Source organism: Muntiacus reevesi, chromosome 1, assembly GCF_963930625.1.
Source record: "Muntiacus reevesi chromosome 1, mMunRee1.1, whole genome shotgun sequence".
In the NCBI taxonomy this organism is placed as follows: domain Eukaryota; kingdom Metazoa; phylum Chordata; class Mammalia; order Artiodactyla; family Cervidae; genus Muntiacus; species Muntiacus reevesi.
In genome coordinates, this window is record NC_089249.1 from 22,090,214 (window position 1) to 22,116,207 (window position 25,994).

General features: G+C 38.8%; 1 protein-coding gene across 1 annotated transcript in view; it reads left to right on the plus strand.

Annotated features, from left to right (window-relative positions):
- The first annotated feature begins 2,271 nt into the window (after positions 1-2,271).
- Positions 2,272-25,994, plus strand: part of SYT10 (synaptotagmin 10) — a 103,137-nt gene continuing 79,414 nt past the window's right edge. The window contains exon 1 of the mRNA XM_065939601.1: positions 2,272-2,422. Coding sequence (XP_065795673.1) covers positions 2,272-2,422 — 151 coding nt within the window. The remainder of the gene's footprint in view (positions 2,423-25,994) is intronic.

The following is a 25,994-nucleotide window of genomic DNA, read 5'->3' on the forward strand; positions in this document are numbered from 1 at the left end:
TTTAAGATTTCTTAAATTGATGGTGAAATTATTTCTTTAGTCAATCTGATCTAAAAACAGCCCAGATCAATGTGCATAAAAACAAAAAGTAAATGAAGACAGAAGATTATACTTTGTCTTAATTCATGAAAGAAAAATTCGTCCTTAGTTATACCAATTGTCCTATGAATCAGGTTAAAATGATTCAACTAATATATGCTCCCTACTGGGATGCTATGCTAGATGTTTACCCTAAGATTTACCATAGTGTCCTTACAAAAGAAGTAATTTATCACAAACAGTGGAATGGTTTAAAATAAAACTACTTATTCTTTGGCAGCAAAACTTGTCACCCCAGAATGTCTCTTGGGCACGCAGATTATTTTGAGCTGAAAACAACACCCAAAAGACTCAGGAAGAAATTTTGACAGTCCTTCTAGCTGCCTAGAGAATGTACCTAGAGCTGTTCTGGGAAGGGAGCTATCATCAAAGAAAACTATTGCATGAACTAGATGTGTAGACTGGGAGAAACCTAGCAAAATCTGTTTGTTAAAATTCTCATTGTCTCATATTGTCTCTGTATGGCAGAGTAAACATTTGTTTACCAAGCATCTGCTTTTTCATCTCTCTGTGAATTGTCTTCCACCCTTCTGAGGTACCAAACTGATACCCCCAATGTCCTCTTTTGTCTTTAGCTGAAGAGGGCATTTAAGGTGAGGGCTTCAGCCATTTTGGTGAGTCACTCATTTTTCCTGAGTCTCTCCCATTGTACATTACTAATTTTTTTTCTCCTGTTGATCTTTCTCACATCAATTTAATTCTTAGGCCACTCTGAAGAATCAAGATGGGGAGAGGGAAATTTTTTCCTCCTCAACTTGAACAAATTCAAGATATTTCACTTCTAAAATAAAGAATCCTTACCTAACAAAAGCTAAATCAATCTTCAGATTATAATATGTATGGGAGCAAACTCTGCCTGAAAACAATTTAAAAGCAATGTAAATTTATTTCCTACAACCTTGTGGCATATGTTTATTAACATTATTTTGTAGCTTTAGCTCCATCATTTGCGTTAGAGAATTAAAAGAATCTAAACCCTTCAGTCAGCCCTTTGACTTAGTTAAAGCCCTGAAAGCAATTTCCTCAGGTTAAGCAATCTGTGTGACAGATTTGAACTTAACCCTTTTCCCCTTTAACACCTGTGCCTTGTCTTCTTCAGTAATTAAGTCACTTGAAAGAGTGATAAAGGAGGTCAGGTTATGCAATCTTTATTGCTAATTGCATATTAATGGCAAAATTCAAACTGAATATTAATACAAACAACATATTTTGTTTTGTGGTCTCTTAAATTTAGTAAAAAAGAAATTTAAATAGCAATGAACAACTTTGCCCATTCAATTTATTTATGCGTAAAGAAAAACTGAACTGGGCAAATGGTAAAGATGCACCTCATGGAGAATTTTACTAGTAGTAGTAAAAAGAGCTCTTGGGTTGAACATTCTGTTTCTAAACAATCATGGTTAGAAATCCAAAAGAAGTCAGTTCTAAAATGCTTTCCTGGGATGTCTTTTTTTCTTTCTGTAGACGTCTGGTTTGATCGCTCATTTTCTAGGTATTTGATTAACTTTTTCAGCTTGTTTTCAGTTGGCATGATCTTAAAAAAAAAAAAAGTGTTAGAGAATCACAGCACATCCGTAATCAAGAGGGGTTTTGGTAGGGCGGTACGGAGGCTGGGAAAGGTACCCAGAAAACCAAGATTTCTCACCAACCTGCGCGCCCGAAGAGCATCTCCGGCCTCAGCAGGAAAACCCAGCAAGGGCGCCCGGTGGCGCCTCCTCCGTTGTCTCCCGCTTCCCCCGGTGACTAGAGAAGGGGTCACCAGACCCGCGCCAGGCTGCGATTGGACGCGCCGTCGTCAGGCGCCCTCCAGAAACACAAACGCTTCTGCAAGTGAAGGGCTTTAGGTTTTTTACGTCTCCCGTAGCTCCCCTCCGCTCTCCATGCAGGTCTCTCTGGCTTGCTTGGGCTCGTTCGCGCGGCGTGAGAGTTAGCAAAAACCTCGCTGCCGCATCCGCCTAGCTCTAATTCCCGCCCCAGCCTCTCCACCTTTTCTGGAGCCCTCTGCTCCCGCCATGGGGCCAACTTGGGGCTCCTAAGAGTTGCCGCCTCTTAGCTGCGCGCTCCTGGGCCAAAGTCTCCGAAGGCGGGATATGGCTTAGGGCGCTAGAGGGGTCAGCACAGAGGTAACTGGAAGGGGAACGAACGGCTATCTGGGAGAAACGAGGCCAAACGATGAGTTTCCATAAGGAGGACGGAGTGAGCAGCCTGTGCCAAAAGGCACTGCATATCGTCACGGAGCTTTGCTTCGCGGGCCAGGTGGAGTGGGAGAAATGCTCCAGCATCTTCCCCCCGGACGGGGGCAGCCAAGGCGGAAGTAACACAGGTAACTGGGGAGGGCTCCGCTTGCGACCTCGCAATCCTGGGAGCTCGCGCTCTCGGCAGCTCCTGAGTCCTGCGCCTTCCGCGAGGCGCGGGGGCTTCTTTAGGAAGCCTAGCCTTCCTATCTTATCTCTCTCCTTTGGTTAGCTCCTGGCGACTTCCAGTGTGGACTGTTCGGGTTTTGTCTTTTTGCCTCCATCTGTCTGGCTTCTTCCACTTCTCTGGTCCGCTTCGCACCCGCCGCCGCCGTTTCTCGCTCCGAGGCTCCTGTACCCTCTTTCTCTGAGCTCTCCCACGCCTCCCATCTCGCTCCCAGGGAGGAGAGGCGAGCGCGGGCCGCGGCGTCCAGACCGTTAGCCGAGCGCTGCCCGCGGGGGCCATTTGCCACCGGGACTCTGGCTGCCCTCGCTTTTGTCCCGCAGGTGGCGGGTCGCGGCTTGGGGAAGGGGCCAGGTCGAAGAATCCGTACTTAGATGCAAAAACAAAACCAAGCAAAACAAATGCCTTGGAACTGGGGCTGCGTTGGTCCCCGAGAACAGAAAGGAGCCCAATAGGGGTAACACGCAACCAGTGTCATGTTTGCATTTGACAGTGTGCAAAACCCTTTAATATATATGAAATTCTAGGGCTTCTTGACAACGTTGAGCCAACAGCGGGGATGATCAACCCCATTTTTCGAGGCAACAAGTAAGGCTTAGAAGACAGATTTAAGTGGAAGAAGGAAAGGTTTATAAATCCTTTCTACACAGGTGTTCATACAGCCCTTAATACAGGCGTCCTCTCTGCCCCATCAACAAACTTGGGGGAAAAAAACGGGATGGGATAGAGGAAGCACACGGATCTTTAGAAATCTGAAGGTGGAAAAAAGTCTCAGGTAATAGATTTTTTGCAAAAGAGATGTGGAGCATAGCAGAGCCACTCAGGGGTGATGCTTGGGGGGAAAGGATTTGTAACCACCTGCGCTGTGATTAGTTTGTGTAGCCTATTGTGCCACTGATGGGGTCTAGTTGGATTCCTGGAGTTGCGGGCCGAGTAGTTTTAAGAGTGCCATGGGAGAGAGTCCACATAGTTTTGGGAAATGAACACAGGTTTGGGGGATTTTCGTTATCGGGCTGGAAGGTTGTCATTCCTTCTGTAGGGTTTGTTTCTTTCCTTTTACTATCCTGTCATTTTAGTCTTCTGGCGGGTCCTCGTGGGTTGAGGGTAGTCAGGGCAACAGATGAGAGCTGGACCTTAGCTCAGCGTGGAGCAGCAACAGTGCAGAACCCTGCATGCTGGGAAGGAGACAAGGAAGGCACAGTTAGTGGGCTCCCTATCCACTACCACCAAAGACAAAGAGAGAAAGGATGGAGGTGGGGAACAAATGTGTTTTAACCTTTACAGTACCGTTATTTAAGTGGAATATTTGTACTTTTAAAAATTCTCTGATCATGGTAACAGGAACCAAGAGAGGCTTCTGTCTGCCCTTGGCACAACCTGAGGAGATGTTGCTACTTGAGCCCTGGAAAGCAATGATATATAACTGCTGCTGTACATATGCTGGAAACATGGACATTTTGTGAATTTTAATAAACACAGCAGAGTCTTCTCCATATGTTCAGCAGGTGTTCCATTCCTAGGAGTGTGTGAAATTCAACTACTAGTTAAAGCACTGGCTGAATATTGCATATTTGCTTGTCTTGTGTATAGTTGCTCAGCATGAAGTAAACACTCAAAATAGTTTGAACTTAAAGTCTTCTGTGGTAATTGGATAAGTTGCTCTGAAATTGATGATACACATGCTAAAGATAAGACTCGGAGATGGAAGTGCAGTGAAAGAAATGAGAGTATTTAAAAGATCTGAACTTTGGCCATTTAATAGTTGATGCTGTGGATAAAACTACTGATTTCCACTCCACCCCCCCATCCCCACCCCTTGTGATCATACAACAAATAGTGGTTTTCTGGGCCTCAGATTGGCTGGTAATAAGGAAAATCTGAAGACTGGACACCAAATACTAGCTTTTAAATCTTTATAAATACACAATTATGGCCTTCAGGTGGGCTTCCCAGGTGCCTCAGTGGGTAGGGAACCTGTCTACAGTGCAAGAAATGCTGGAGATATGGGTTTGATTCCTGGGTCAGGAAGATTCCCTGGAGGAGGGCACAGCAACCCACTCCAGTATTCTTGCCTAGAGAATCCCATGGACAGAGGACCCTGGTGGGCTACAGTCCTTAGGTCCCAAAGAGTCGGACATAACTGAAGCAGCCTAGCTCAGCACAGCTTAAGGTAAAACACAGCATGTGAATTGTGGAGAGAATTCTGAACTTGTTCTAAGCATTACAGGAAGTAATTGTAATCCTAATTCCTTTCGGATTTGTTCCTGGGAACAAAAATGGAGCAAAACAAAATCTCAAACAATTTCATGGGTATTTTTCTGCCCTTAAGTGAAAGTATGTACTATTCACATTGGGTATTCAATTTAATATATGAATATTTATTGAATGGTTACCACTAAAAAAGACACCTTACTAGGTTGTGTATGAGATATAAAGATGCAGAAGCTTGTTTTACACTTTCCATTTATAAATCCATGCAACAATTAAGAGTAAAATAATCTGCAAATAAGCTCCTATTACTAATAGATATCTATGAAATATATCAAAGATTAATTATCAAGTCTTTAACTATATTAATTAGCTACTCAGCCTCACCTTGTTCTTTATAGTAGATTTTCTTATGCACTTGTTCTAGTAGGTGATTCTCTACTCACTGTTTGTTTAATGAGAAACACGTTATGGTAAGAGGACATGGACACTGAGTAGAATGGTAGTTTTTTACTTTCAGCCCTGCTCAGATGGTGCCGGTTATTCTAAGGTTGCAACAACAATTGCAAGCTTCCAGACTGTGCATGTTTTTAAATTCCTTCATGCAGGGGTAGGGGGAGAGAAGTTCAGGTACAGGGCTCTCTTGGTCTCCTTGGGGGATTGAATCCAGAAGTCCCCACAGATACCAAGATTTATGATGCTCAAGTTCCTTACATAAAGTGCTGTAGTATTTGCTACAGCACTTCCTCCCATTTATTTTAAATAATCACTAGATTACTTATAATACCTAAATCATCAAGAGGTACTTCTAATACCTCTCATCTTCTTGATGAAGAGGTATTCATACCTTCATCAAGGTATTAGAAGTACCTCTTGATGAAGGTGAAAGAGGAGAGTGAAAAATCTGACTTAAAATTCAACATTCAAAAAACTAAGATCATAGCATCTGGTCCCATCACCTCATGGCATGAAAAAATGAAATGAAAGTCACTCAGTCGTGTCTGACTGTTTGCAATCCCATGGACTCTACAGTCCATGTAATTCTCCAGGCCAGAATACTGGAGTGGGTAGCCTTTTCCTTCTCCAGGGGATCTTCCCAACCCAGGGATTGAACCTGGGTCTCCTACATTGGAGGGGGATTCTTTATCAGCTGAGCCACCAGGGAAGCCCACTTCATGGCATATAGGTGTGGAAATAGTGAAAGACTTTATTTTCTTGGGCTCCAAAATCACTGCAGATGGTGACTGCAGACATGAAATTATAAGATGCTTGTTCCTTGGAAGAAAAGCTATGACAAACCTAGACAGAGTATTAAAACACAGAGACATTACTCTGCTGACAAAGGTCCATATAATCAAAGCTATGGTTTTTCTAGTACGTGAAAGTCGCTCAGTCATGTCTAACTCTTTGCGACCCCATGGACTGTGGTCCATGAAATTTTCCAGGCCAGAATACTGAAGTGGGTAACCTTTCCCTTCTTCAGGGGATCTTAACCCAGGGATCGAACCCAGGTCTTCCACATTGTGGGTGGATTCTTTACCAGCTGAGCCACAAGAGAAGCCCAAGAATTCTGGAGAGGGTAGCCTATCCCTTCTTCAGCAGACCTTCCCAACCCAGGAATCAAACTGGAACCACAAGGGAAGCCCAATAATTCTGGAGTGGGTAGCCTATCCCTTCTCCAGCAGATCTTCTGAACCCAGGGATCGAACTGAGGTGTCCTGCATTGCAGGCAGATTCTTTACCAACTGAGCTATCAGGGAAGCCCTCACACATGGACGTGAGAGTTGGACCATAAAGGCTGATTGCTGAAGAGCTGATGCTTTTAAATTGTGGTGTTTTAGTATACTGTATTGGTCTTTATCTTTCTGGCTTACTTCACTCTGTATAATGGGCTCCAGTTTCATCCATCTCATTAGAACTGATTCAAATGAATGTTTTTTAATGGCTGAGTAATATTCCATGGTGTATATGTACCACAGCTTCCTTATCCATTCGTCTGCTGAAGGTCATCTGGGTTGCTTCATGTCAATGTATGATAAAAACCACTACAATATTGTAAAGTAATTAGCCTCCAACTAATAATAATAAGTGGGGAAAAAAAAAATAAACTGTGGTGTTGGAGAAGACTCTTGAGCATCCTTTGGACTGCAAGGAGAACAAATCAGTCTATCCTAAAGGGAATCAATCCTGAATATTCTTTGGAAGGATTGATGCTGAAGCTGAAGCTTCAATACTTTGGCCACCTGATGTGAAGAGTTGACTCATTGGAAAAGACCCTGATGCTGGGAAAGATAGAAGACAGGAGGAGAAGAGAACAACAGAGGATGAGATGGTTGGATAGCATCACTGACTCAATGGACCTGAGTTTGAGCAAGCTCCGGGAGATGGTAAAGGACAGGGAAGCCTGACGTGTGCAGTCCATGGGGTCACAAAGAATGAGAAATGATTGAGTGACTGAACAACAGCTACCTAAATCAAGGTAAATGATATGCCACTCATTCATTTGGTGCTCAGCCATGTCTGACTCTTTGCGATCCCATGGACTGTAGCCCTCTAGGCTCCTCTGTCTATAGGTTTTCTCAGGCAAGATTACTGAAGTGGGTTACCATTGCCTTCTCCAGAGGATCTTCCTGACCCAGGGATTGAACCTGGGTCTCCAGCATTGCAGGCAGATTTTCTTCCATTTGAGTCACCAAGGAAGACCCATACAAAGGCAATGTAGATAGTTGCCTGTTTGACAATCCAAATTTTGGTTTCTTTAAACTTCCTTAATTTTTTAGAATACTTTCAACCTGTGGCAGGTTGATTGCATGGATATGAAACATGGATACAGAAGACTGATTGTAAGCCTAAAGTTACTCTACCTTAAAGAAGTCATGAATCACATATAGAAATAAAATATTCTTCTACTGTTTTTTTTTAAGCACCAATAAAGAACAGGCTTCACCATTCTCTTTACCATTTACTGCTCTAGCAGCAGCAGAAGTAGTGATAATGTTATTGACTTGAGAATCAAGCAGTCAAGTTGACAGATTCTATATTTTAGCAAACTTTACAGTAACTTAACTGCAGATGGCAATACTGGTTAATTTACTCTTTTGACAAAGTTTTTTCAGAGACATTATTGATGTCAACATTATTAGTACACTAGAAAGTTCATTGTGTGCAGTTTTTTAGAAAATAAGATTTTTTCAGTCTTTTTACCACTGATTCTCCCCCTCCAAAATAGATAGGTCACCCACTAAATTCATTAATGTAAAATAGAACTTAATACTCTAATACTTAGAGAAAATATAAAACAGTATATTGGCCTATTGCCTTAAATGTAATTTATCATATATACCGTGACTGAATATACATAATAGTTTTTGAACTGGATTTGAGTTCATTTCTGGTCTTTAATTGCTGCTCCCTATCCAAATGCTTGTGAGATTTTAGGAAATTTCATTACTTGAGAAGCAGACCTCATAAGTGCAGCTAATCAAAGCCCCTTAAGCTCATAGTCACATCACAACTGTGCAGACCTAACCATAATTTAAAAATTTTATACAAATATTTAATTCCTCAATGTTTTAAATTTACATTTTACACTTCTAATTTAGTACTAAAATTCTAAAATAAAAATGTAAGCAAATTCTTCTAAATTTATATATGTGTTCTTCATTTTCTTAAGATGTGGGAATAGTAGGTATTTATATGGTGAACACTTTCATTGAAGTTACTTGACTAATAAAAATGGCAATGGCTAAGTAAAAAAATTAAAATAACATGATTTCCTCTGAGAATAAGGCATTTTAAGTCTGTCATAATAGCTTAAAATGAGTAAAAGAGCTTTGTAGGTTTTCTCTACAGATAGAAAGCAAATGATTACCCAATTAATTTATTTTATATCACTAGTAGTAATGAGTTTTACACATTTTAATGATTGTATAAAGAATTACAGTTTAGAAACATAGTAGGCATGTTAAGTTTCAAAAAGTAACTGAACCACAGTGAATTCAGACCTGTAGGCACAGTTGAAGAAGGCTGCACCTGAGGGTTTTTTCCTTCCCGATGTTGATACTCCACTGAAGAATGACCAGCTTCTACTATTTCTAGTTTCATAGTTACATGATCTTCAGTACATATTGTGCTTGCTCTCAGTTGCTTCTAGGCAAATGGATGACTGCCTTGGCTTCAAAGGCCAAGCAGGTATCAGCAAACATCCAGTACTCTTCACTGTGAGATATCAATATTTCAGCAGTATTGGCATGATTTATATTTTGCCTTAAACTTTTTTCCACTTTGAGACAAATTAAGATCTGTGTTTCCTCTCTATATGAGCTGTGAATTTCTGAAACCTGATTCTTTCAAGAGCAATTTAATATATTGAGTATATAGCTGTCCATTTCATCCAAATCAGATTTTCTTTAAAACTTAGTCATCATTGTAATCTTGTTTTATGGGGGAAAATTGTCATTATTGGGAATACGTCTGCATTCATTTACAAATTGTTTTTGTACAAAACAGTGTCAGAAAATGAACATTATCATAAATGTTTAATGGACTTTACAAAGTCAATTTCAATAATCTATATTTTGAAAATATAATTATGTTTTTCCTGATCTACCTTTTATTCTGTTAATGACATTACTTCAGTAGGCTGTAAACACTTTGGGGACAGTGGCTTGTTTATTGTTTTATCCTCAGTGCCTAGAAAAAAACTGTGGCTTGTTAAGAGTTTCAACAAATATTTATTGGTTACTGAGAGAATGAATAATTGAATTAATGAATTTATCCTCAAGAAGCCTCAATATCCTTAGCTGTATAACAGTGGGTGCTATTTAATCATCTCCCAATCCCTTCTGAAACTCAGTCAGTTCAGTTCAGTCACTCAGTCGTGACTCCAACTCTTTGTGTCCCCGTGGACTGCAGCATGCCGTCTTCTCTGTCCATCACCAAATCCTGGAGTTTGCTCAAACTCATGTCCAGCCAGTTGGTGATGCCATCCGATTATCTCATCCTCTGTTGTCCCCTTCTCCCCTGCCTTCAAACTTTTCCAGCATCAGGGTCTTTTGCAATGAGTCAGTTCTTCATATCAGGTGGCCAAATTATTGGAGCTTCAGCTTCAGCATCAGTCCTTCCAATGAATATTCAGGACTGATTTCTTTTGTGTTAACTGGTTTGCTGTCTTTGCAGTCCAAGGGATTCTCAAGAGTCTGTCCCAACAGCACAGTTCAAAAGCATCAATTCTTTGGTGCTCAGCTTTCTTTATGGTCCAACTCTTACATCCATACATGACTACTGGAAAAAATCAAACCATAGCTTTGATTATAGGGGCCTTCATCGGCAGAGCAATGTCTCTGCTTTGTAATACTCTGTCTAGGTTTGTCATAGTGTTTCTTCCAAGGAGCAAGTGTCTCTTAATTTCATGGCTGCAGTCACCGTCTGCAGTGATTTTGGAGCTCCCCAAAATAAGATTTCTCACTGTTTCTGTTGTTTCCCCATCTATTTGCCATGAAGTGATGGGACTGGATGCCATGATCTTAGTTCTTTAAATGTTGAGTTTTAAGCCAGCTTTTTAACTCTCCTCTTTCACTTTCATCAAGAGGTTCTTTAGTTCCTCTTCACTTTCTGCCATAAGGGTGGTGTCATCAGCATATCTGAGGTTATTGATATTTCTCCCAGCAATCTTGATTCCACTTTCTGGTTCATCCAGCCTGGCATTTCACATGATGTACTTTGTATATAAGTCATTTTTGAACTTCAATTTTGAACTTCTGAAACTAAGTTGTATATTTTTGTATCTTTGTGTCTTTGGTGTCCAATATAGTATTCTATGTAGGTAATATACCACTTATTAAGTTTTATGATCATATCAAAAATTAGAGCACTTAGGCATTTAAAACCTAGAATATGATAAGCAACATACTCAAAAGTAACTGAACTTTGGATGTCCATTCACTTCCTGAGTGTATTCAGGTAGAACTATGACTCCCTGGCTCAACTTATGTGTTACACAATAAATGTATTGAATTTATTAAAGTTCTAGAAAAGTGGGAATATCTGTTTAATATACCCATTCACAATAGTAAAAGGAAAACCTGTTCATTTGCTTATGTAAAAAGTAGCATGGGAAAAATAATCATATTATTATTCAAACTGTTCTTATTCATTCCAGTAAGAACTAGAAATCATCATTTTGCAGTTGTGAAAACTAAGGCAGAAAAAGTTAGCAACTTCCCCTCAATCACAACTAATTAATGATGTGGCTAGGATAACAATGCTGGGCTCTTTAGATCCTGTCCTAGGCTCAACAAAAAGTAGGCATAAAAAGAGATCCTGGGGATCCTCTATGACCCACCTCCCAGAATATTGGACATAAAAGCAAAAATAAACAAATGGGACCTAATTAAACTTAAAAGCTTTTGCACAACAAAGGAAACTGTTAGCAAGGTGAAAAGACAGCCCTCAGATTGGGAGAAAATAACAGCAAATGAAGCAACAGACAAAGGATTAATCTCAAAAATATACAAGCAACTCCTGCAGCTCAATTTCAGAGAAATAAATGACCCAATCAAAAAATGGGCCAGAGAACTAAACAGATATTTCTCCAAAGAAGACATACAGATGGCTAACAAACCCATGAAAAGATGCTTAACATCACTCATGATCAGAGAAACGCAAATCAAAGCTACAATGAGGTACCATCACACACCAATCAGAATGGCTGCTATCCAAAAGTCTACAAGCAATAAATGCTGTAGAGGGTGTGGAGAAAAGGGAACCCTCTTACACTGTTTGGTGGGAATGCAAACTAGTACAGCCGCTATGGAAAACAGTGTGGAGATTTCTTAAAAAACTGGAAATAGAACTGCCATATGACCCAGCAATCCCACTTCTGGGCATACACACCAAGGAAACCAGATCTGAAAGAGACACGTGCACCCCAATGTTCATCGCAGTACTGTTTATAATAGCCAGGACATGGAAGCAACCTAGATGCCCATCAGCAGACGAATGGATAAGGAAGCTGTGGTACATATACACCATGGAATATTACTCAGCCATTAAAAAGAATTCATTTGAATCAGTTCTAATGAGATGGATGAAACTGGAGCCCATTATACAGAGTGAAGTAAGCCAGAAAGATAAAGACCAATACAGTATGCTAACACATATATATGGAATTTAGAAAGATGGTAACAATAACCCTATATGCAAAACAGAAAAAGAGATACAGGTGTACAGAACAGACATTTGGACTCTGTGGGAGAAGGCGAGGGTGGGATGTTTCGAGACAACAGCATTGAAACATGTATATTATCTAGGGTGAAACAGATCACCAGCCCAGGTTGGATGCATGAGAGAAGTGCTCAGGCCTGGTGTATTGGGAAGACCCAGAGGAATCGGGTGGAGAGGGAGGTGGGAGGGGGGATCGGGATGGGGAATACATATAAATCCATGACTGATTCATGTCAATCTATGGCAAAAACCACTGCAATATTCTAAAAAAAGAGATCCTGGGGCCATCCATGGTGCTAAAGGACACCGGAACAGCATCAATTTCCTCTGTTGTGTAATACCCAATACTGTTCAAGTTTAGGAACAGAATTCCTGAAGGGAACTTCTAAATAGAGCTATTTTCTTTTTCCTCACAATGTTAAATATCCTAGTGACCACTGAAGATGTAAGAGCTGACATTAACATAGCTTAGGTAGACTGTCAGAAAGTAAAACAATATATATATACATACATATATATATATATGTATGTATGTATATATATAATAAATATATTAATTCTTTCCTGGAATTGTGCTGTGATGGCCTGAGAACTAAAAGGTAAAATCATCTAGAGGGAGTGGTGAGGGAAAAAGGAACTGATATTAGCTTTGTTCCATTCAGATGGGTCCCAAAGTGTTATAATCTACAGTTAAATATTCTGTTATTGAATAGAGAACATGATAGCTTTTAAAACCTTGTAAATCAGTTTGTCCATACTGCAAGATTATTTTAATTTAACAATGAGGACTGTTGTTTTCTCTTCAGTATCCATTGTTCCTTTAGTTGTATTTAATTAGTCACACATTTATAGGTATAATGAACAAAACAATATTAAGTGATTTATTATCATTTTGAATATATTATAATATGAGTGGTTAATATAAGTGAGAGATAGTTTTAGCATTATGCTTTTTTTCAACAAATAGTTATTGAGGTCTTACTATGTGAGAACCACTGTGCCAAACATTAAAATGTACTGATACCATTAAATGTGTGTAGTTTTTCAAGTTAACATAAAGGTAGAGTTAATATATAATAATACATTATGAATTATTTACTCAATTATGAATATATGTAAAAATTTAAAAGTAAATTTGGCTAATTTAATGATATTTGATACCATGCTTGATACCGTCAGTCAGGCTTATTTCTCTTCCTTGAATTTTGTCTCCTCATATCAAAGATTTGGAATGACAGACTAATTACAGCTCAAGCAGGCAGGATTTCTCAGCCCCTGTCTCTTCATAGTAAGCATTCAAAACAAAGGTAAGGTTACAGCTCAATTATAGCTCAAGCAGAAAGGTCTTTTATTCAACAGACAAGGGATAGTACACTCCTGAGATGTGGGGACAAGCCAACCCTGAAATAGTGGCCACGATCCCTCTAGGCTTTCCCTTTTTATACTTCCTGTCTCCTCCTCTTGCTTCTACCCTGTACAAAATGCAAATGGGCCAATCAGGGAAGGGTTGGTATCTGGTCACATGCATAGTAAGGCTTTTGTATATTCATCTAGATGGGTGCAGACTGAGAGTTTTGATAGACAGTTGCTAGTTATATAACAACAGGCTCTATTGTGCATGTCTTTCCCATAATTCAGTCTGTTATAATCAGATGTATGTATGTCTAGAATATTTATGAATATGTGATGAACTGAACTGAACTGAATGGACTCCTAGGGGCCTAAGGTCACTTAAGGAAGTCCCTGTGGTTAGTTTGTATTCATTGTGTGCCTAGGGTACTTGTGCAGGAGTTGGAAAAGTATCTGGGGTTATTTTTGTAGCGTATCTGTGAGCTCTCCTGGGCCTGTCTGGAATGGGATTTAGAGATCAGCTTGCATCCTTTTCAGTTAGGCCACCTCTTGTGGCTCATGTCTAACTTCCTACCTAACAATACCATTTCATTGAATTTAGGATGCTGTTGATTACAAGGCACACCATTATTTTATATTATACCAAGAAAATAAAAAAAGAAGACCATAAAAATTAAATTATGACTTGGTTCTTTTCCATCACATTAAATTTTTAGTTTACACCTATGGAAAAATTTCTTTTAGAACAGACCTAAACTTTAAAAATCATATATCATTCTTGTACAAGTATAAAAAGGGAAACAAGACAACAATAACAAAAAGGAAAACACAAAAGACAAATAGATTAAAATAATTTAAAATGTAAAGTACTGAGTCTGATTCTTCTGAATTGTGATACTTTCATTTATCCACTTATTATTGGACTCTATGGCATCAAAAACACTGTCAAGAGTAGTAATGATCCATTTTTTTCCTTAAAGGAATTCATTGTTGTGCTAAGTCATGTCTCTTAGCGGTCCCATTGTAGTATGCCAGGTCCCTCTACCTATGGGATTCTCCAGGCAAGAAAACTAGAGTGGGTTGCCGTGCCCTTCTCCAGGGAATCTTCCTGACCCAGGGATTGAAGCTGTGGCTCTTGTCTCCTGCATTGGCAGGCAGGTTTGTTTTTTTTTTTTTTTTTTTTTACCACTGACACCACCTGGAAAGCCCCAAAGAAATTCAAAAGAGAGATAAATACTAGTGTTGCTGCGCTCTAAAGCTAGCTATACAGTTATGTTGATCCTGCCAATGTTGCCAAACTCATTTGACCCAGCAAAAGTTTGGCTTATGAAGGTTATTTCTCTATTTCCTCAACACTTTCCTCCAAGCCATTTAGATTCATTCTTTGACTTCTGATGCTGATGTAATTGCTTTAGCATAAACACAGAGAAAACTGTGACACCCTTACTTAATGACTACTAGTACTTGTAACAGAGTTTCCCTGGTGGCTCAGAGGTTAAAGCGTCTGCCTGCAATGTGGGAGACCTGGGTTCGATTCCTGGGTCGGGAAGATCCCCTGGAGAAGGAAATGGCAATCCACTCCAGTATTCTTGCCTGGAGAATCCCATGGATGGAGGAGCCTGGTGGGCTACAATCCACGGGGTCTCAGAGTCGGACACGACTAAGTGACTTCACTTCACTTCTTCACTTCACTTGTAACAGGTCATTGATACTAATACATTCTGATTTCAAAAACTGAAATGTCTGAAAATATGCATTTTGTAATCAATTAAATATGGTAATGATATAAAGTTTCTATCATTTACTAAAATTCAAGAGAAAGGCGAAAGTCAATAACAATTAAATGGAAATTTTAAGAGGCATTGTTGCAACAGTAATAGGTTGGTTGATTATGTATTGGATTTATGGTTGAGGAAGAGACTGATAGTTGTTTCCTAATATTCATTTCCCCCTTCTATTACACAGCATTAGAATCGTTTACTTTTAGTTTGGTATGTGGGAGCATTATTATTTTTTTTTTTTTTACTTTTTTCTTTTTATTAGTTGGAGGCTATTTCACAACATTTCAGTGGGTTTTGTCATACATTGACATGAATCAGCCATAGAGTTACACGTATTCCCCATCCCGATCCCCCCTCCCACCTCCCTCTCCACCCGACTCCAAACTTTAAAAAGAACAACTTTTTTAGCATATCTTATAGGTTGGTACAATCGCATGACTAAGTTATGATTGTCGGAATATTAGCATTAGTAATGTGCACTACTTCTAGATTTTTCCCTTAAAGTGAAAGGACACACCATTACCTTCCTTTCTCACTTATTATTTTTCATTCAGCTGCCTGGAATATAGACATGTAAGCTTGCCATCTTGGACATTAAGGAGTAGGCAAAAACCTTTGAATAGAAAAGTAAAAACATGGAAGAAACCAGGATTCCAGACACCTTAAGCTGATGTGTTTACCCTGACTTGCTTATACTGGAGCAATTAATTAAATGAGAAAGAAATAAACTTCTATTTTGTTTGTTACTATTAATTTGGTCCCTTGTAGAAATCAGAATTATGTGGCATTATAATAATACCATATTGTTGTTGTTGCTTAGTCACTAAGTCTTGTCCAACTCTTTGCAACCCCATGAACAGCAGCACACCAGACTTGCCTGTCCTTTAGGATGTACCTGACTTTGCTCAAACTCATGTCCATTGAGTCAGTGATGCCATCTAACCATCTCATCCTCTATTACCACCTTCTTATCTTGCCCTCAATCTTTCCCAGAATCAGGGTCTTTTCCAGTGAGTCAGTTCTTAACATCAGGTGGCCAAAGTATTGGAGCTTCAGCTTCAGCACCAGTCCTTTCAATGACTATTTAGGACTGATTTCCTTTAGGATTTACTGGTTTGCTCTCCTTGCAATCCAAGAGACTCTCAAGAGTCTTCTCCAGCACGGTTCGAAAGCATCAATTCTTCGACGCTCAGCCTTCTTTGTGGTCCAACTGTCACATCCACACATGACTACTGGAAAAACCATAGCTTTTACTATGTGGACAATGAGGACAACCAAAGAAACAAAAGATTTGCAATTTACAAGAAATTATAATTTCTGATTAATTGAGAAGTTACCTATTTGTACATTTTGAGAAATTAAAGAACTAGAATTTTTAAATTTAAAAAAGTAGTAATTGGAATTGAGAGAATAGCAATTGGTTTACAATTTTCTGCATCATTGTAGCCATCTGCATGGATAATATGTACTTAGTCCTAACAGTATTTACAATTTCTAGTAATTAAGACCAAGCAGATGTTAGAAATTAGCAAAATTCTGGTTTATTAAAAGCTTATGAGGACTTAGCATGTTTTTGCTAATTATGTTTTCTGATGAGAGTGGTTTTTTTTTCCCCAGAACTCTCTGACTTTATTTTGAGATATTAAGGCAAGATAAAAGAGTAAGATCTTTCTTTATAGCTACATATGAGTCAGAGATGAAGAGTCAGCCGGACAGACAGATGAATAAGTAGACACACAGTGGTAGAAGCAATAGTTATGCCTATGTATGTAATAAAATCAGGGTTTGTGCAATATTAAACCTGATTATCTTTGAGCCTAATTTAATTTTTGAAATTTCATTAACTTTAATTCTTACCAAGATATAATTGGATGAATGGTATATAATGGATTATTTTTAATTATCCAGAGACTTTGAAATTTTGAGCTAGAGAGATCCTACTCATCAAGTTTATTCATTATACCATGGGTAACTTCAAAGTCTGTGTGGAGAAGGAAAACCATTCATAAGCATCTCCCTCCAGTGCTCTCCTCTCCACCTTACTTCATTTCTTTCATGATCATGGCCAAACACTTGTCATTATGTTAAAAGGGCTATTTTAGAATTATAAATCCAAATATTCCAAACCCCAACCAAAAACTCCTATGCTTTCTTCTTTTGCATTTAGAAACTCCATTTAATTTTCTACCTCTGGCTCAATTTCCTGTCAATAAATATTGCATCATGCTTATGATACATCACTTAATCATTGCAATCACTTTCTCCTTTGAGGTTTATTACATTCTTCTGGGAAGATAGAAGGTGCTCATTCATGGATAAATTCGTCTGCTTCTCTATTCCTACACCAAAGAACCTGAATATTTAGAAGATGTTAAAACCAGGCAGGCTAGTATCACTCTTAGTCTTCAGGTGCAAAAGAACCCTCAATTCTGACCAGATGTCCTATGTTTTCCTATTCAATTTTCTCCTATTCTCTAAAGTTCACATATCAAAATTTTCCCACGGGATTTAAATATTCCAAATTATTTTCCAATATCCCAAAATAACTGGCAGTTGACTCTAACTTCTATTTGGAGAGAAAATTATAAACAAGAATTATCTTGAATACCTGCCTATACCTATAAAATTTGATTCCAGAATCTATCCTTTTTTTCTTGAAAAGGAAAAAGTGATTGAGTTCTTTCATCTTTGCTTCAGATTTCATCCATTGTCACCTTTTATGTGACTTTATAGATAATTATTCACTCTGTTTGATTTTCTTTCTCCCTTATCTAGTAATACTTCCCCATAAATTATAAACCATGCTGAAATATTGCACATTTTAATTAAAAACATCAATTCCATGAGTGATTCTTTCCTCCTTTCCTAAATACAATATCTTGAATGAACTATCTATACTCACAGAATTCCCATCTTCACTCCATTCATTAAACTGCATTCATCTGGTTAACACAGTCTCTGCTGCACTAGTCTCATTGAATTCACTGCAGACTTACTTGTTTAAGTTAATGTTTACTTATCTACCTTAGTTTTGATTGAACTTTTTTTTCTTTTCATTTATTTTTATTAGTTGGAGGCTAATTACTTCACAGCATTGCAGTGGGTTTTGTCATACATTGACATGAATCAGCCATGGAGTTACATGTATTCCCCATCCTGATCCCCCCTCCCACCTCCTTCTCCACCCGGTTGAACTTATTTTAACTTCTTATGCTACTTACACTTTATATTCTCCAAACCTCTATGAAAGCACCTTGACCTCATTTTTTTCATAAGTCTTCTACTCTTTCTCAGTCTTATATGCAGGCTCTTTGTTCTTTAAATTTCTCTTTCTTTCTTTAATTATTGCTGTCTTCAGGATTTTGTTGAGGAGCTTTTACCTTCTTTGTCACGGATTCAGATTCTTCTGTTTAAAGAAGTCCTTCAATTTTTATCTTCAGTTGCAGTCATATATGACCAACGGCTTACTCAAAATTTCTACTTGCCTGTTGAATATTATTATTAATATATAGTCTAAACCCAACATAGCTGAAGCATGGTCTTCCTTACTTCATCATCCTGTTTGTCTCCCAGTGAATCACATTCTTGTTCTTCAATCTTCACACTCCTCACTAGCCCCTTGCCTTGCCAAATACCTCTAAAATGTGCTCTTTTCCTCATTCTAGCCGCCCTTGTTCAGAACCACTATCATCTCTTGTGTGGATGACTGCTATAATCTGTAACTATTTTTTCTCTTCTCATCTGGCCTCCACTTTTGTTTTCTCCCCAGCCAGAGTGTTATTTATGAAATGCACATTTAATCATTTCATACTTTGACATAAAAATGCTTCCGGGACTACATATTGCAATTTGAACTAAGTCCAAACTCATAACATCCTTTATGCCATAGTTAAATGTTGAAAAACAATCATTAAAAAAAAATTTTAAACATTTTGATGACTTTACAAATTCTCGCAAATCCTCCCTTAATCTTTTTTAAACTCTTAATCTTTTGATAGTCAGAGCCTTTATCTTGTTTAACAAATTTTGTTGAAAAAAATGTGATAAAAACCTAAGAATTAAACTCTCGGTTTTGTTTTTTAAATACTCTTATTTGTCATAATTGCAATAATAAGCAATGTAAAAATATATAATGCAATAAGCTTGGTTTTATAATTTTAGCTTTATTTCTCTCAAAGAAATTCTAATTAATGAAACTCCTTTCACTTTTTCTTGTTGTGGGAAAAGTCCTTTCCCCTCATTTTGCATTTTTGGTTGGAAGAAGCTACAAGATAAGATAATCAAGGAATCTTAGCTTACCCTATCCCTAAGACATGACTTACCTGTTTCCCTCTTCATTGATGGATACTCTCTACTCCTTCATGTAGTAAATTTTATAGGGTCAGGTATTCATGGAGAATACTTGTGGTTGTCCAGCCAGGCTTCTGACTGTATCTGAAAGTCTAATTAATTCAAGGTGATATGTTAGCAAGTCTAGTTTCTAACAAACCTAAGAAGAGTTGATGCTTTTGAACTGTGGTGTTGGAGAAGACTCTTGAGAGTCCCTTGGACTGCAGGGAGATCAGTCCTGGGTGTTCATTGATGTTGAAGCTGAAACTCCAATAATCTGGCCACCTCATGCAAAGAGCTGACTTGTTTGAAAAGACCCTGATGCTGGGAAAGGTTGAGGGCAGGAGGAGAAGGGGACGACAGAGAATGAGATGGTTGGATGACATCACCGACTCAATGGACATGAGTTTGGGTAAACTCTGGGAGTTGGTGATGGGAGGCCTGGCGTGCTGCACTTCATGGGGTCGCAAAGAATCGGACGCGACTGAGTGACTGAACTAACTAACCAAGCTTATGCTAACTTTTATTATAATTGCTACCTGTTTGAACAGTTTCTCTGAGTACAACTGGGTAGGAAAATAGAATGTTATTTATTAGCTTCTTGAAAAAATAATTTTTACTTAGAAATTTTGGTCTCTAATATAAACAAATTCACTCCTTTTAGTACCAAATAACATTGGAAGATGTTTCTCTTCTTACTAATCTGTGAATCACCATTTAATCCATACTCATTCCATACCCATGCCTCCTTTCCTCTAGGTACTCTTGTTTAAACAAAAAAAAATTGACAATAGTAACAATCCGTTGTTACCTTTACTATGTTGTTATTACCCATAGTTGTTGGAAACTATGATGTTAAATAATTTACATACATTTCCTTATATAAAACTCAAGCATTCCTATGAAACAAAAAGATAAATTCCTCAATTTTACTAAGATTCTTAAAGTCTAAACAAGTTGCCCAAAGCCACACAGTGGTGGGGCTGACATTTGAACCCAGGTCAAAATGGTTTCACAGTATAAGTATACTATTTTCCTAGTATAAGAATTTCTGCATATTTCTTTCATATCACTCAACTCTTAGTTATCCAGATGTCTTGAGGTACATAGGCATATCTTTTCAGAGAATTCCCAAAATATGTTTTCAGTAGCTCCATAAATATTTTTTGACTGTGTGATATACACTAAACACCAAAAAAGGTAAATAAAGGGACTGAGTTTATTTTTAGGCTGGGAACACATGGAGAAGCAAAATAAACACATATCCACAATCCCTTATCCACAATTATGAAACTTCCAAACCTCTAAAAACTGAAAATTATTTTGTAAATTGTCCAATTTGGCACCAACATCTTACCTAAATTGACATTAAGTTGCTTATGGTCTTCAGTGATCCCATTCAGTGTGCCTAATTCATATAATTCATTACATATCTATTAATGTGTTTGGTTACTAGATGTTATCCCTGATAATGTTTATCATAATACCTTCCTAATCTCCAAAACAAAATAAGTTTTGAAACCATTGTGTCCCAAGCATTTAGGATAAAAATTATAGGCCAAAAATTATTAATGTTACAGTACTAGTGCTGTGGTGGTGGGTGTGCTTTAAAAGCCATTAGGAACAGAGGAGGCAGTAGAGCTTCAGGGAACGATACTATCGGATCTGGTTACTGAAGCATGAATACAAATTTGCCAGGCAGACAGATAGGAGAAAACAATGGAGCCACTTGAAACAGACTGAACAGAAATCATGAGAGAGTAATATGTGGCCTGGAGGAGGAGACTAGGCAAGAGAGTGGCAGAGAATGAAGTTGGATCAATAGCCAAGGGTCGAATCACAGGATACTGTGGAATGCTATGCAAAGTTTAAATTTGATCCAGATTGGCTAAGATGACCTGGGAGGATGTTAGGCTAAAAGAGGTAGGAACACAGTTTATCTAAGTTACATAATAATATAATATATAAATTAATAAAATAACTTTATTCCTGCTATCCTGGTATTACTGATAGTATAGCCTGTCACTTTCAAAAGTGATTTGGTTTGGATGAAGTATTATATGACCAAGAATAGTGAGAAGAGAGGTGTGATATTGTGCATATATATTTAGTCTTTGTCTACAGTTTCTGGCTCACAGCTCCTCAAAACCTTAGTATTTCTTTAGTAACGAGAGCCATAAAGGTGTCTTGTTAGGTTAATGGCATAATTTCTTGATCCCAGCTAAGGTTGGGTACTGTTTTCCACAAGATAAACCACGTGATTAGAGGACTGGAACTTTAGTTCAACCCTGCTGAACTTCTGGGAAGGGAGAAGGGCTGGAGGTTGAATCAGTTGGAGGTTGAACCAATGGCCAGTTTTTTTACTCAGCCATGCTAGTATCAAGAAGCCTCTATAAAAACCCCAAAGGATGGGGTTTGAGAGCATCTGTGTTAAACATGCAGAAATTTGAAAACAGTGTGCTCTGAGAGGGCATGGGAGCTTTCTCAACACTTTGCCCAATGAACTCTTCAATCTGGCTATTCCTGAGTTATATCTTCTTTTAATAAACTGGTAAATAAACAAGTTTCCTGAGTTCCATAGGCTTGTCTGGCAAATTAATCCAGTTTTCATTCCATTCCCAAAGAAAGGCAATTCCAAAGAATGCTCAAACTACCACACAGTTGCACTCATCTCACATGCTAGTAAAGTAATGCTCAAAATTCTCTAAGCCAGGCTTCAGCAATACGTGAACTGTGAACTTCCAGATGTTCAAGCTGGTTTTAGAAAAGGCAGATGAATCAGAGATCAAATTGCCAACATCTGCTGGATCATCGAAAAAGCATCCAGATGTTTCCAGAAAAAAAACATCTATTTCTACTTTATTGACTATGTCAAAGCCTTTGACTGTGTGGATCACATTAAACTGTGGAAAATTCTGAAAGAGATGGGAAAACCAGACCACCTGACCTGCCTCCTGAGAAACCTGTATGCAGGTCAGAAAGCAACAGTTAGAACTGGACATGGAACAACAGATTGGTTCCAAATAGGAAAAGGAGTATGTCAAGGCTGTATATTGTGACCCTGGTTATTTAACTTCTATGCAGAGTAAATCATGAGAAATGCTGGGCTGGAAGAAGCACAAGCTGGAATCAAGATTGCTAGGAGGAATATCAATAACTTCAGATATGCAGATGACACCACCCTTATGGCAGTAAGTGAAGAGGAACTAGAGTCTCTTGATGAAAGTGAAAGAGAAGAGTGAAAAAGTTGACTTAAAGCTCAACATTCAGAAAACTAAGATCATGGCATCTGGTCCCATCACTCCAGGGGAAATAGTTGGGGAGTCAGTGGAAACAGTGTCAGACTTTATTTTTGGGGGCTCCAAAATCACTGCAGATGGTGATTGCAGCCATGAAATTAAAAGACACTAACTCCTTGGAAGGAAAGTGATGACCAACCTAGATAGCATATCAAAAAGCAGAGACATTACTTTGCCAACAAAGATCCGTCTAGTCAAGGCTATGGTTTTTCCAGTGGTCATGTATGGATGTGAGAGTTGGACTGTAAAGAAAGCTGAGCACTGAAAAATTGATGCTTTTGAACTGTGGTGTTGGAGAAGACTCTTGAGAGTCCCTTGGACTGCAAGGAGATCCAACCAGTCCATCCTAAAGGAGATCAGTCCTGGGTGTTCATTGGAAGGACTGATGTTGAAGCTGAAACGTCAATACTTTGGCCACCTGATGCGAAGAGTTGACTCATTGGAAAAGACCCTGATGCTGGGAGGGATTGGGAGCAGGAGGAGAAGGGGACGACAGAGGATGAGATGTCTAGATGGCATCACCGACTCGAAGGACATGAATTTGAGCAAACTCCGGGAGTTGGTGGTGGACAGGGAGGCCTGATGTGCTGCGATTCATGAGGTCCCAGAGTCGGACACGACTGAATGACTGAACTGAACTGAACTGAAGGAGTAGGTGGTGGGAATCTCCTCCAATCTTTTGCCAGTTGGTCAGAATCCCACAGGTGACAACCTGTGTTTGCTACTGGCATCAGAAGGGAGAGGGACAGTGTTTTGGGACTGAGCCCTTAACCTGTGGAATTTGATGTCACCTCCAGGTAGGCAAACATCAGAATTGAATTGAATTTTAGGAACACCCAGTTGGTATCCACAGAATTGTTAGTGGTTTGTGAATCACCCCTCCTCCCACACACACATTGAAATTTGGTAAAAGAACCTAAAAATAGAGGATATTTTCAGTTATAGACTGAAAGCTGTTTCTGTCCTGTCTCCCACCCCGCATTGTCCTGCAGTCTCCTTATATCTTGTCTTTGGCTCCAACTGAGTAGAACTTAGCCACTGAAGAAGTTAACTGGTTAAAATATCCAGAAAAAATATATAAGTGGGGCTTGAAATATATGAAAATTATGAAGCAAATCATAGGCTTCCTTCATTTCAAAATTGTAGTTGATAATCAGGAACCATATTGATGTTATATTTTTTCTCTTTTACTCAAGTTATAGTGCTAAAAATAAACTACAAAATATAAACACACATTCCTCATCAATGGGATATAAATGGAAAATATAATCAATGTAGCTTTAGCCTCAATTGAAAAATGAAGGAAAAATTAGTGTCTATATCATAGCATGTTAAAATTAATTTTTATTCATATAATTAAGAAGCAATAAAAACTTAGAATTATTTCAATTTCTGAATGGATTTGCATCAGCAGCAGATTGAGAATTAAACCAGAACCATTTTATCTCACTAATTATAGAAATATAAAATAAAACTACCAATCATTTTCCTATCAGGTCAATGAAAATAAAAATAAAATAGTATTTCTCTGAAATTGTAGAAACTGGTAAGCTTATATGATGTTTTTATTAGTGAGTCTTAGTTCTGTTTTGAAATATCTGTTGTTGTTGTTGTTCAGTTGTTAAGTCATGTCTGACTCTTCGAGAACCCATGAACTGAGGCACACCAAGCTTCTCTGTCCATCACTATCTCCTTAAGTGTGTTTAAACTCATGTCCACTGAGCCAGTGATGCCATCCAACCATCTCATCCTCCGTCACCCCCTTCTCCTCTTGCCCTCAATTTTTCCCAGCATCAGGGTCTTTTCCAATGAGTCAGCTCTTCGAATCAGGTGGTCAAAGTATTGGAGCTTCAGCTTCAGCATCAGTTCTTCCAATAAATATTCAGGGGATATTTCCTTTAGGACTAACTGGTGTCCAAGGGGCTCTCAAGAGTCTTCTCCAATACCACAGGTCTTAAGCATCAATTCTTCAGCGATCAGCCTTTTTGGTTCAGCACTCATGGTCCAACTCTCATGGTCCAGCTCATCCCAAAAAATTGAAATCTGATCCTGTTTCCACATTTCCCCCATCTATTTGCCATGAAGTGATAAGGTCTAGTTTTTTTTTTTTTTTTAACTTAAATCTTTTTTTTTTTTTAATATTATTTTATTAGTTGGTGGCCAATCACTTCACAACATTTCAGTGGGTTTTGTCATACATTGACATGAATCAGCCATATAGTTACACGTATTCCCCATCCCGATCCCCCCTCCCACCTCCCTCTCCACCCGACTCCTCAGGGTCCTCCCAGTGCACCAGGCCCGAGCACTTGACTCATGCATCCCACCTGGGCTGGTGGTCTGTTTCACCATAGATAATATACATGCTGTTCTTTCAAAACATCCCACCCTCACGTTCTCCCCCAGAGTTCAAAAGTCTGTTCTGTACTTCTGTGTCTCTTTTTCTGTTTTGCATATAGGGTTATCGCTACCATCTATCTAAATTCCGTATATATGTGTTAGTATACTGTAATGTTCTTTATCTTTCTGGCTTACTAGTTTTTATGTTGAGTTTTAAGGCGGCTTTTTCACTCTCCTCTTTCACTTTCATCAAGAGGTTCTTTAGTTCCTCTTCACTTTCTGCCATTAAAGTGGTATCATCTGCATACCTGAGGTTGTTGATATTTCTCCCAAAGATCTCAATTCCAGCTTGTGATTCATCTAGCCTGGCATTTTGTGTGATGTACTCTTCATATAAGCTAAATAAGAAACATAGCAATGTACAGCTTTGTTGTACTTTCCCAATTTTGAACTGGTCAGTTTTTCCATACATGTGGGCTTCCCTGGTGTTTCAGTATAAAGAATCTGCCTGCATGCAGGAGCCCCAGGAGATACAGATCCAATCCCTGGGTTGGGAAGATCCCCTGCAGGAGGGCATGGCAACCTACTCCAGTATTCTTGTCTGGAGAATCCCACGGGCAGAGGAGCCTGGCAGGCTACAGTCAATAGGGTTTCAAAGAGTCGGACACAACTGATGTGACATAGCATGCACAAATACATGGAGTTGTTCCATGTGCAGTTCTAACTGTTTCTTCTTGACCTGCATACAGGTTTCTCAGGAGACAGGTAAGGTGGTCTGGTATACCCATATCTTTAAGAATTCTCCACAGTTTGTTGTGATCCACACTGCCAAAGTCTTTAGTCAATGAAGCAGAAGTAGATGTTTTTCTGGAACCCCCTTGCTTTCTCCACGATCCAACAAATGTTGGCAATTTGATCTTTGGTTCCTCTGCCTTTTCTAAATTCA